The sequence below is a fragment of the Nematostella vectensis genome, chromosome 13, assembly GCF_932526225.1.
Source record: "Nematostella vectensis chromosome 13, jaNemVect1.1, whole genome shotgun sequence".
Lineage (NCBI taxonomy): Eukaryota > Metazoa > Cnidaria > Anthozoa > Actiniaria > Edwardsiidae > Nematostella > Nematostella vectensis.
In genome coordinates this window covers 3,304,967-3,317,755 of record NC_064046.1, presented here as the reverse complement: position 1 = coordinate 3,317,755, position 12,789 = coordinate 3,304,967, and the positions used below count along the sequence as shown (strand labels likewise).

The window sequence follows — 12,789 nt, the reverse complement described above, 5'->3', positions numbered from 1 at the left end:
GAAGGCAACTTCCATGTAAAAAATAAAAAACAAATAACAACAAAAATTCCATACTTCTTTCACAATTTTAATAGATGTCGCAAAATCTTCCCAAAATCATGCGGTATAACCAGTTTATTTGTTCATACTTGGTATAGGTGTCGTCATGTAGCACAAATACGTATGGAACTCAATTTAAGACACCAAAAGTCTCCAGTTCTTCAAAATTTAATATTTCAGTATTCATAAGCAAACAGAACACCCAACTAATAAAAATTTACAAACAATGTGTCAGCACTTTTTATTGGTGACAAAGTGTTCTTTCGTTAGAATATTGTAGTGAATATTGTTAACGTTCTTGCCGTCCCGAATATCAATTGGAACTTTTCGAGTACGTGAAAGAAAAATAAAACATTGTTATCTTGTTATCTGATAATTATGACTGGTTTCAAAGAGCCGTAGCAGGCCTTGAAATATCGGGGGGGGGGGGGGGGGGGGGGGGGGCACGGTACCGAATCATCAAGAAAATCGTGGTCATTTCCTTATAATTTTTGAAAAATTTTTGGGGCACTCCATACCCTGCTAAGGCCCTGTTATTTGCATCATGTTATAGACCTATTTTATTATTCAGTCTAGGTGGCAAAGGGTAATTCCGATCGCTAATGAGAAATAACAGCATGAATACAAGATGAAACGAAAGTATAAACTAGTTTATAACTATTGTTCATCTATTAATAACTATTATTGAAATAGGCGTTTACTAATTACTATATACACACCTCATTACAAAAGCGTTCTCAAAAAACCATGGCAAAGTGTGCTTAAAATCATTCACAAATAAAGTCCAGCGATCCCATCAATGTGCAATTAGCAAATCTCCTGAATGCGTGTGGTCCCAGAAATAACACTAGCTGCCCCGACACCTCCAATTCCCCCACTCTTTCCACATGTGCCCCAATTTCCAGGAGATGGTGGGAGTCTCTTAGGGTGTTTTTTTTCCTTGAATTGCCTTATGCTTCTTGGGAAATTCATTTTTCTCAACTAAAGCACCAAACTCCTACAGTAATTATCTTTGAAATTATTTCCGCTGGCATAAGATGTCCCTAAAGTCATGCATCATCTGGTTATGTCCCAAAACAATTGCAGATGGGGTTAGAAAGGGGTGGAACCACAACGAGATGTGCATACATCTATACTTTGAGCAGGCATCTAGCTAGGGCAGGGAGTTGCACTGGGGGCGGCCCCCAAAGGTACCCCTTAGCAAATTCTGGCTACACACCTGAAGAAACGTTTATCACAGTTGTGGTAAAGACAAGTAAAATAGTTAGTTACAGAGCAAATTATTGTTAGGAAACTACTTGTGCATTAAAAAAACGTTTTTACAGTGCAACACGCACTTTTTGTCTGTACCACATGGCAAAAGTCTTTCGTAAGGAGAACTTGCAAATTCATCTACCCCTTGGGGCACAATGCTTTAGTGGTGAGTATTTGCAGATTCAGTATTAGAGCCATTATTGGTACCTCATGGCAAAGGCTCTTTGGTAAGGCGAACTTGCAAACTCATCAGTACTTTGTGGCGTAACCACAGTAGGGAGAATTTGCAGATTCAGTATAAAAGCCATCTCGGTCCCTCATTGCACAGATCTTAAGGAGAACTTAGTACCTCGTGATACATTTCTTTAGTGGGGAGAATTTGCAGATTCAGTATTGGAGGCATTATTGTTACCAGGTGGCACAACCTGAAGGACAGAGTCACAATAATGAAGTTTTTTCTGCAACTGGCTGCACTCAGAGCTCAAACTTTTGCGTTTTCTATTTAGGGTCACTGTTTTTTGTTGCAGTTCTTCAAGCTCCGCCTTAATTTTCTCTATTTCAGTCTTCTTCTTTTCAATTTCCCTCTGGGCTTCTTCCATGTCACCTTGTGTGGCTAGGACATGTTAAGGGAAAGAGGTAGAAAGTTGACAGAGAATGTGTTAGTCTCAGTTATTAAGAATGAGTAAGTCTGAGAAAAGGGGTCTGCTGACACAAAGTAATATTACTGGCTGGAACAGAAGAAAATTCAAATGGCTCAACATTACACTTTGAAATAATTAAATACCAATAAAAAAAAATATTCCTTAGGAATGGCATTTTTTTGCAAAGTCAAATCCTTTGAGAGTATCTTTTATTTGCCTCCCCTGATGTACTGTACAAGAGGTTTGGTGTATTTTGCAAGTTTCACCATCACAATTGTGAACTTAAGTTCTAAAAATTTTATGAAAGGGCATTTGACTTGGCGCTTTTTTATACCCTCTAGTATTATTATTCCCTTCCCTGTTAGCTTTTTAATAGAGCCTCTGGTTTCAAAGGGTAGCATTTTATCTAATATTGATAGCTTTTTCTTGGTCAACCATCTAGTATCATTGGCAAAGAATTATGTTTTCCAAATTTTACAAAAATCCCTGTGTATTAATATTGTTTTAAAGGGTTAAAGCTGTTTTTGAAATGACCAAAAACAAGTTATCATTTCATAAAACAAAACCTTTTTACTTCCTGCTGTCCAGTCCTTCTATTAAGTTGTGCATTAGGTTTGTGTTTACCTTGAATTTCCTGCAATTTGCGATGCAGGTCTTGCTCATCTTTAGACTTGGTTTGCATTGCTAGTTCTTTGACGTTGTCCAGCAGGCCTGCCCCCCGGAGGAACTCTAATATAACTCCATCTGTTAAGGCAAATAGGAAAAATATTTAAGAGTGCATTTGTTTATTCATGATAGGTAATGAAGGCCAAATAATGCAGATTAAACTGTAATAAATTTTTAAAGGAAGAAAATATATATTCCAAGGCCAAAAAAAAGGAAACAGTACCTAAACAATTTAATCTTTGAGAACTATTTCTAACCACATTACAAGCATTGAGAACTACCATTATTATGGGCCACGCTTCAACAAAGGTTGTAGATAGCCAGAGTATCAGGCGAGTTTATTTTTCAAAAGTCGGAGAGGGAAAATATACTTCACAATAAAATAATTAGCTCTATTATTCATTTAAAACATCAGACAAAATAAAGTTAGCAATAAACATGAAAAAGCTGGTGGAAATCCGGCAGTTGCTGGTTTGTTTGGACAGCCCTGCTATATATGGTTCAAAATAACATGCATGCCTGGTAACGTTGTACTATTTGTACCCCCTCTAATGCACATGCAATCACAAAGAGATGTGAATGTTAGACAATATCATCTTGCAATTACAACTGTAGGATACTTCTACAGTCATTAAGGATGCTTCTACAGTCAATAATATAGACCAGAACAGATGGTATCAAGAATGGTACAAACGCTCACATATTGCTTAAAACGGTTTTTCATATTTTGATATTCTTTGCATGCTGTCATGGATGTCAACACCATTCTTTCTAGCATTAGTGAGAAATGTATATCATTGTTGATGCCATTCACATTGATTTACGTTTAAAGCTCTCTAACATTCTTCTTACCACTTCCGGGTGAAGTTTGAGCTGACAACATGCAATTTTGATGTAGCTTATCTTTCTGCAATTGTAAAGAGCAAATTCATTTTGTTTGTTGCAACTCAATGAGATTTTGATCAATAATATCTTTATCTACAGAAAGTATGTATTTCGACTAGTTCTTTGAAAGTATCTTAAGCAAGAAAAGGCCAATTAAATTTGTGTTATGCGGGTTATTCTTTTGGACATCTATAAATAGGAATGTCTTCATGCATAAAGAAAAAAACAACAAAATTGTTTTCCCAAGGGAACAAAATGGTGGCAGTTTCTCAGGGGTATTGCTTTTCAAAGCATGATCATATTTTTTAGTTGATTTAGTTCAAAGCATTTGAAGGTTACCCTCACATGACTGTTTGAAATGGAGTCATTCTAGTGTGTGCACAATTCTAGTAGCAAGAACATCAGTGAATATTGCTTAAGCAAGCAGGTTTTTGTGGTCACATAAATAATAATTTGGTTCCTTTTCTCTAAAAAATATAGCCAGATACCACAACTCAAAACAATATTGTTAAATGACCTGTTAACCTATCTCTATGAACCTATAAGGCACGAGGAGCCACAACATGGAATATAACAATCCTGTATTAATATAACTAAAATACTGTATAATTATTATTATCTATCATTATCTTTATCATACTATTTTCATTGTTGTTGCTGTTATTATTGATGTTTTTGTTATCATTATTGTTGAGGTTATTATAATTTTTTGTGTTGTCATTATTGTTGTTGTTGTTATTGTTATTATTGATGTTTTGCTGTAGTTGTTGTTGCCTCTGCTGCTGCTGTTGTTTTTTTGATATTATCATTGTAGTTGTTGCTGTTGTTGTTATTAGTATTGTAGTTGTTTCTGTTATTGTTTTTCTTTTAAATATTATAAGTGTAGTTGCTGCTGAATTCTTCTTATTGTTATCATTGCTGATGTTGTTGCCATTGTTGTTGTCATCATTATAACCATTAGTAATGTGATTATCACTATTATTATTGTGTTACCCACCTGAGGGGAGTCATACTCCTTCTTGACGATACAGGTACAGATAAGACCTCCAGAGGACGTACAGGTAGGTACACTCCCAACATGGGTAAGATTATCAACCCCTGTAGCACTACTAGTAGGAGACACACCCCCAGTACGCAATGCATTATTGATGCCAGTCGTGCTACTAGCTGGGGCCTGCTCTGGTCTAACTGGTTGAATCAGTCTTTCATCATCTGGACACTCTGATCTAGCTTCAGATGGCAGTTCTTCACTGCAAGTTTCTTGATTATCCTTTAGAGACTCTGGGGTATCTTCCTGTGCTCCTTCTGAAATGTGTTCTTCTACTGAGCCATCAAAACTTCCTGTAGCCGAATAATGGCTTTTCTTTTCTCTATGGCTGTCAAGCAACTTTGCATTTCTAGTGGATCCACAAGCAAGAGCAACTTGATAAGGAGTTTCATAATTGAAGTTGACAATACTTGCATCTGCCCCAGCCTGCAGAAGTGTACGCAGGGTGACAAAGGAGATATCATTTCTAGCCAGGATATGCAATGCAGTGTTCCCGTCTAAATCTTGAATGTTCAGTATCTCAGCTAACTTAGTTGGGCTGTTTTTTGTTATATGACCAACTATAGCCTCAATGCACTCTTCAAAATAAATGGGCTTTCGTCCAGCAACTAGTGTTTTAGCTGCGACAAGGAGAGGTGTGTCGCCGTCAGAATCTCTCAATGTAAGGCAGCTCTCAAGACAGGAGATGATGATGTTAATTTTGCGCGGGGATATCTTATGCGCAGGCCCGAGTGCTAGATGATTCAGGCAGAGCACAAAGCGGTGAAGAGCGGTCTCTTTAGTCTCCTCAGCTTGGATGGCAGGGTTAAAGCCTACAAAGATTTAATTGGTATTATGTTTACAACTACACTTGAACAATTATTGTTTGTATATCATCTATGGTAGTACCACAAATATGATGTGATTTTTAAGTTTAAATATTTTGCTCTCCCTCTGAGGTTTTTTTAACTGAGTACCCCCTTGGAATAGCAGTATGTGTAAAGTGCAATTACTTCTTCGATTACTTCTATTTTGTTACGCGCTGGGTTTTCTGGTGGTGAGCTTAAATGTTATGGTAATATTGTTCAATGATAAGGGAATTTTACAACCATAACCCAAGAGCTAAAATGATTCAAACTTACCTTTTTGTATTAGCAATTCGATAGCTTTAGCTTTACCTAAAACTGTTGCCCAGTGAATAAGAGGAAACTGGAATTCTTTGACTGGATCGGGAACAACATCATCTTTCCTCCAACCGTTTTTCAAATTCGCACTCAGGACTTTCTCGAAATTTTGTTGAGAATAATCGCAATTCGGGCCTCTTTCGGCATAGTTCAGCAAAGATACCAGCAACTCGTGATGCTTGGGGCATGGCTTTTTGCTGTCACAGAAAGGAGTGCAACTAATCTTTGCCATTTCAAAAGTCGATGCCCCAAGATGGCTATTGTAAAATGGCGCGCGAAATTTCAAAATGGCGACCGGGCCTTGACGCACGGCTAAATACAGGAATTGCTCACGATTCTGATTGGCTGAAAGAACAATAGCGCGCGCTCGGGCTACGAAGCGTAACCGAAGGATGAATCGCTTCTAGTCTCTGGCTTCTAATTGCTGTACTGTACGATTTTCAGTCTTAGGCTTTTCGTGGTTTTCTACGATTTTTAACGAAAACCAAACACATTACTTTGCTGTAAACTTTATAGATCCCTAATGTTTTGTAAATATTTCCATTCAATCTCGGCTTAGATTTTCTTGAGTTGAACCTGCCGCGTGTGGCCGTGAGCAAATCCTTTTCGAAACAGGAATTGCTCATTTTTATATACATATATAAACACTTCGAAACATTTCTGCACACATTAGAACGATCTTCATTTCTGTATTGCATCAGAGTTGAACCCGCCGCGTGTGGCCGTGAGCAAATCCTTTTCGAAACAGGAATTGCTCATTTTTATATAAACACTTCGAAACATTTCTGCGCACATTAGAAAGATCTTCTTTTCTGTATTGCATCACTTCAATTGTTTATCTGTGAATGTGGTAGCTAGTATACTTTTGCTTCGGTTATTTATTGCGTTTTGAGGAGCACTAACCTATTTAGGGCTCCCTGTCTTAGAATTAAATAAGATGGCTTGAGCCAAATTCGGAGTCTGGACATTGTTTACTTCCATTATAACTCCTGATTTGAATTAAATTTTCACTCCAAAATTATATAGTATTGTAAAAGTACTGCCAAATAATGAGCAAAAAATGACAATAATGGATACTCCAGAATAGACTTTGAATTTGTTTAAAGTCCATATAACCTCTCAGATTTGAAAGATTTCCTTATATTTTCATCTTCCAAATGGTATGTGGTTCATATGGACCCTATAAAATGCGTGTTCCCACGAATATCTCAAATCTGTAATATTGACTTGCAATTATTTACTCGATTCAATCTACTTTCGCACGGCCAGGAAAATTTCAAAGATCTGTAGAAATTCAAATTTCAATCAGATTAAATAACCTTTTCAGAATTTGAAAGTTTCTTTTTGCTAGATTGATAAGTGAAAGATTTCAAGAACTTGAACATTTCAAAACACATTGCTGTCAACCCAACTTGGACAGAAATTGGGTGAAATACAGTAAATATGTGAAAAAACCCAAGGGAGCCAATGCGGGTGAATACAGACAATGTTAGGAAATGTTAGGAAATTATGATTGTGTTGAGGTTCAAAATCTTGTGACACCTGCCTAATGCGGGTGAGCTGACAGCTATGCAAGCAAATTTCACTAAATAAGACCATAACAGAGACTCAATTAACCTAAGTAAGGTCTTTCTTCTGTATGCAAACTGGAAGCCCACACAATCCTAGCCCGTTTTCCTAAGCTATAAAATTATTACCATAAACTGAACTGAAATTGAATCCTGGCTAGTGGTTTACGCACTGCCACTAACTACATTAACTCGAGAAATCTTTCTCAAGAAATCTCCCTCACACAGCTCTTTATTGCTGCTGCCTCGCACCCTTACCTCTTAGTTTTCTATTGGTAAATAACTTGAAAAAAATAGCTTGAAATTATAAAGAAAAGGAATGAAGAAATTCGTTTTCAGTAAACCACTTCCGAAGCTCGATTTTAGCACACCAAAAACAACTCTTGGTTGAGTAAAATGTACGTAAGGAATGCTTCCATTTTGTTCTTAAAAGCATTTATTTTCCTGTAAAAGAGGTAAGAAATTTGCTTTCAGCTACATTTTTCCATTATGTTTAATTCGAAGTATTTATCACGTAAATACTTAACTGTAAGATAAACCTGATTTAAATCCTAGGTGAGGATGTGTTTATTGCTGCTGGCCTAATGTTTTTGCTTTCCTTCTTATGCAGAGAACCACTGCTTAAACTTGATATAGCATGTAAGCCATTAATTTCTCATTGTAGCAGAGAGCCTCAAGAATAATTAATCATTGATTCGTAAATTACATGTTCAGTTTCACTTGAAAAATGATATTGCACTCATCAAAGATGACTCATGTGACTTGTTGATTTTTATTTGAAATTTGCTGTGGAATTCTGGAATCAATGATTATAATTTCTCCATATGTATTTCTCAACCAAATTTTAAACAGTTAACAATGTTCACACGTTAGAGCATGCAAGTTTGATGTTGTATCATAGTACAGTATGTTGTGAGCCAATCAGGAATCAAGAAACCCAACAGTTACGGTATAATATTTATTTGAAGACCATCATGCAATTTAATAATGTAATAGTTGGTGTGGGTATCAGTCTTGAATACCAGGCAGGAAATTGAAAATGTATAAAATGACATGTCAAATGGTGAATCAGAAGATCATTGAAGGATTTTTTCAAAATATAATTTGATGGCCAATAGCATTTTGCAAGTAAGCCTACACCTTGATCAGATATGATTTAAACTACACTCACTAAAAGCTAATCATGCCACTAAACAAGTTTAGGCTTCTTTGCCACTGGAGGTTCTGCTTTACTAAATAATTCTAATTTTTCCTTCTTTTTGTTTGTTTGTTTGTTTTACTTTTTTTTTTTTTGGTTGTATAGAATCGACGCTGTTTAAAGTTTTCTTATTGGCTGGGGCGTTCGATTGGGGTTTCAGGGTTTCAGGTACTAACTGATGTCTGTTTTTCATACAGCAGCATGTATGCCTTACTGGCAAGCACTTGGGCAATGCGGACCGGCTGGACCTGTTACACAAGAAGTGGATGGAGGCAACTTGAATAAAAATACATCTGCCTATATTGTAAATAGTGAAAAGAAGTATAATGATGATTGCTCAGAAATGAGAATGGATTTGTTTTATTAATAGTACTTCCAATAGCATCGTCCAATTTTAACCATTGCCCATTTTTTTAAGCAGTAGGTGACGTAGTGGCCATTTCTGCATGAAGAGCCATTGTAAACAAGGGGTGCACGGGTTGACGCGTACACCCCCCCCCCCCCCCTAAAAAGGACTGAGTGGTCCACGGTTTGCTTTAAATGAGCACGCATTTCTGTATCATAAATAATTGTAATTATATTCCGAGACTAGGAGAAGGTCAGGTTTAACGGAATCACCACCCTCCAACAAAACTGTTCCTGTCTTCAGGCCTGTCATGGTCACGTTAATTTTCTTCATTTTTCTTTGTTGAAATTTTGTAGTGTTTTTCAGAACATATATGTGCATCCTTTTTGTAATTGAAAATATGGAACATGGATAAAGTAGTGACTGGAAAACAACATTTTGATTATAGTTTTCCCATTCTTTAGTAAAGCGAGTGATACATTTCTTAGGCTGAATGTCGCTTATGTCGATGACTGCAGAGTGAAATAATTTTTATCCACTCGAAAAAAGGAAACTCTGTGTGGTCTTCTTTATAAGAAATATATTGACTTTAAGTATTAGAAAATGAACCAATAAAATCAAATCGTTTATTTTATTATTTTTTAAGGGAAAAAAAATAGGAAACCACGCGTGGTTTGAACTCCTGGCCTTTTGATTTGTAAGAATGGCAATTGATACTTCTTTTCATTGAAAAAAAGGGATTTATAGTAGAATTGGCTAGTTTTCTAGTGGAAAAATTGGAAAGACAAGCGTTGTGTTTTTTTTTCTCCAGACGGGACTAGCCTGTTCCCTGCTGCAGAATTGTAATCTAACAATAGAAAGTGCCCGTAGGTAATGAGCAGACGCGTGTGAACAATCAGAATTGTGATCTAAAAGTAGACAGTGCGCCTAGGCGATGAGCAGACGCGCGTTATCAATTAGAATGTTAATCTAACAATAGACAGTGCGCGTAGGTAATGAGCAGACGCGTGTGAACAATCAGAATTGTAATCTAACAATAGACAGTGCGCGTAGGTAATGAGCAGACGCGTGTGAACAATCAGAATTGTAATCTAACAATAGACAGTGCGCGTAGGTAATGAGCAGACGCGCGTGAACAGTCGGAATTGTGATCTAACAATAGACAGTGTGAGTAGGTAATGAGCAGACGCGTGTGAACAATCAGAATTGTAATCTAACAATAGACAGTGCGCGTAGGTAATGAGCAGACGCGCGTGAACAATCAGAATTGTGATCTAACAATAGACAGTGCGCGTAGGTAATGAGCAGACGCGCGTGAACTATCAAAATTGTAATCTAACAATAGAAAGTGCCCGTAGGTAATGAGCAGACGCGTGTGAACAATCAGAATTGTGATCTAAAAGTAGACAGTGCGCGTAGGTGATGAGCAGACGCGCGTGATCAATCAGAATGTTGATCTAACAATAGACAGTGCGCGTAGGGGATGAGCAGACGCGCGTGAACAATCAGAATTATGGTCTAACAGTAGACACTGCGCGTAGGTAATGAGCAGACGCGAGTGAACAATCAGAATTGTGATCTAACAGTAGACAGTGCGCGTAGGTAATGAGCAGACGCGCGTGAACAAACAGAATTGTGATCTAACAATATAGAGTGCGCGTAGGGAATGAGCAGACGCGTGTGAACAATCAGAATTGTGATCTAACAATAGACAGTACGCGTAGGTAATGAGCAGACGCGCGTGAACTATCAGAATTGTGATCTAACAATATAGAGTGCGCGTAGGGAATTAGCAGACGCGTGTGAACAATCAGAATTGTGATCTAACAATAGACAGTGCGCGTAGGTAATGAGCAGACGCGCGTGAACTATCAGAATTGTGATCTAACAATATAGAGTGCGCGTAGGGAATGAGCAGACGCGTGTGAACAATCAGAATTGTGATCTAACAATAGACTGCGCGTAGGTAATGAGCAGACGCGCGTGAACAAACAGAATTGTGATCTAACAGTAGACAATGAGCGTAGGTAATGAGCAGACGCGCGTGAACAATCAGAATTGTGATCTAACAATAGACAGTGCGCTTAGGTAATGAGGAGACGCACGTGAACAATCAGAATTGTGATCTAACAAAAGACAGTGCGCGTAGGTAATGAGAAGACGCGCATGGACAATCAGAATTGTTATCTAAAAATAGACAGTGCGCGTAGGGAATGAGCAGACGCGCGTGATCAATCAGAATGTTGATCTAACAATAGACAGTGCGCGTAGGTAATGAGGAGACGCGCGTGAACAATCAGAATTGTGATCTAACAATAGACAGTGCGCGTAGGTAATGAGAAGACGCGCATGGACAATCAGAATTGTTATCTAAAAAAAGACAGTGCGCGTAGGGAATGAGCAGACGTGCGTGATCAATCAGAATGTTGATCTAACAATTGACAGTGCGCGTAGGTAATGAGCAGACGCGTGTGAACAATCAGAATTGTGATCTAACAATAGACAGTGCGCGTAGGTAATGAGCAGACGCGCGTGAACTATCAGAATTGTGATCTAACAATATAGAGTGCGCGTAGGGAATGAGCAGACGCGTGTGAACAATCAGAATTGTGATCTAACAATAGACTGCGCGTAGGTAATGAGCAGACGCGCGTGAACAAACAGAATTGTGATCTAACAGTAGACAATGAGCGTAGGTAATGAGCAGACGCGCGTGAACAATCAGAATTGTGATCTAACAATAGACAGTGCGCTTAGGTAATGAGGAGACGCACGTGAACAATCAGAATTGTGATCTAACAAAAGACAGTGCGCGTAGGTAATGAGAAGACGCGCATGGACAATCAGAATTGTTATCTAAAAATAGACAGTGCGCGTAGGGAATGAGCAGACGCGCGTGATCAATCAGAATGTTGATCTAACAATAGACAGTGCGCGTAGGTAATGAGGAGACGCGCGTGAACAATCAGAATTGTGATCTAACAATAGACAGTGCGCGTAGGTAATGAGAAGACGCGCATGGACAATCAGAATTGTTATCTAAAAAAAGACAGTGCGCGTAGGGAATGAGCAGACGTGCGTGATCAATCAGAATGTTGATCTAACAATTGACAGTGCGCGTAGGTAATGAGCAGACGCGCGTGAAAAATCAGAATTGTGATCTTACAATAGACAGTGCGCGTAGGTAATGAGCAGACGCGCGTGAACTATCGGAATTGTGATCTAACAATAGAAAGTGCCCGTAGGTAATGAGCAGACGCGTGTGAACAATCAGAATTGTGATCTAACAGTAGACAGTGCGCGTAGGTGATTAGCAGACGCGCGTTATCAATTAGATTGTTAATCTAACAATAGACAGTACGCATAGGTAATGAGCAGAAGCGTGTGATCAATCAGAATGTTGATCTAACAATAGACAGTGAGCGTAGGTAATGAGCAGACGCGCGTGGACAATCAGAATTGTGATATAACAATAGACAGTGCGCGTAGGCAATGAGCAGAGGCGTGTAAACAATCAGAATTGTGATTTAACAATAGACAGTGTGAGTAGGTGATAAGCAGACGCGCGTGATCAATAAGAATGTTGATCTAACAATAGACAGTGCGCGTAGGGAATTTGCAGACGCGCGTGGACAATCAAAATGTTGATCTAACAATAGACAGTGCGCGTAGGTAATGAGCAGACGCGTGTGAACAATCAGAATTGTGATCTAACAATAGACAGTGCGCGTAGGGAATGAGCAGACGCGCGTGAACAATCAGAATTGTGATCTAACAATAGACAGTGCGCGTAGGTAATGAGCAGACGCGTGTGAACAATCAGAATTGTGATCTAACAATAGACAGTGCGCGTAGGGAATGAGCAGACGCGCGTGAACAATCAGAATTGTGATCTAACAGTAGACAGTGCGCGTAGGGAATGAGCAGACGCGTGTGAACAATCAGAATTGTTATCTAACAGTAAACAGTGCGCGTAGGGAG

General features: G+C 38.5%; 1 protein-coding gene and 1 long non-coding RNA gene across 2 annotated transcripts; one reads left to right on the top strand and one right to left on the bottom strand.

Moving 5' to 3' along the window:
- Positions 1–265: 265 nt before the first annotated feature.
- On the bottom strand, positions 266–6,013 carry LOC5513384. Its single transcript, XM_001633597.3, has 5 exons — positions 5,655–6,013; positions 4,483–5,345; positions 3,453–3,507; positions 2,559–2,678; positions 266–1,906 (listed from the first exon to the last, which is right to left on the bottom strand). The coding sequence occupies exons 1-5, from the start codon at positions 5,926–5,928 to the stop codon at positions 1,659–1,661; spliced, it is 1,560 nt and encodes a 519-aa protein (XP_001633647.1). The 5' UTR covers positions 5,929–6,013; the 3' UTR covers positions 266–1,658.
- Positions 5,239–8,809, top strand: LOC116618831. The gene is made up of 2 exons (XR_004296364.2): positions 5,239–5,362; positions 8,660–8,809. It is a non-coding gene; the product is annotated as an uncharacterized LOC116618831 (long non-coding RNA).
- Positions 8,810–12,789: the final 3,980 nt, after the last annotated feature.

Coding starts and splice junctions, on each gene's coding strand:
- LOC5513384 (XM_001633597.3), bottom strand. CDS start 5,928: ATGGCAAAGATTAGTTGCACTCCTTTCTGTGACAGCAAAAAGCCATGC. Junction 5,346..5,654: donor CGAATTGCTAATACAAAAAG/GTAAGTTTGAAT, acceptor AAATCTTTGTAG/GCTTTAACCCTGCCATCCAA. Junction 3,508..4,482: donor AGGAGTATGACTCCCCTCAG/GTGGGTAACACA, acceptor TTACAATTGCAG/AAAGATAAGCTACATCAAAA.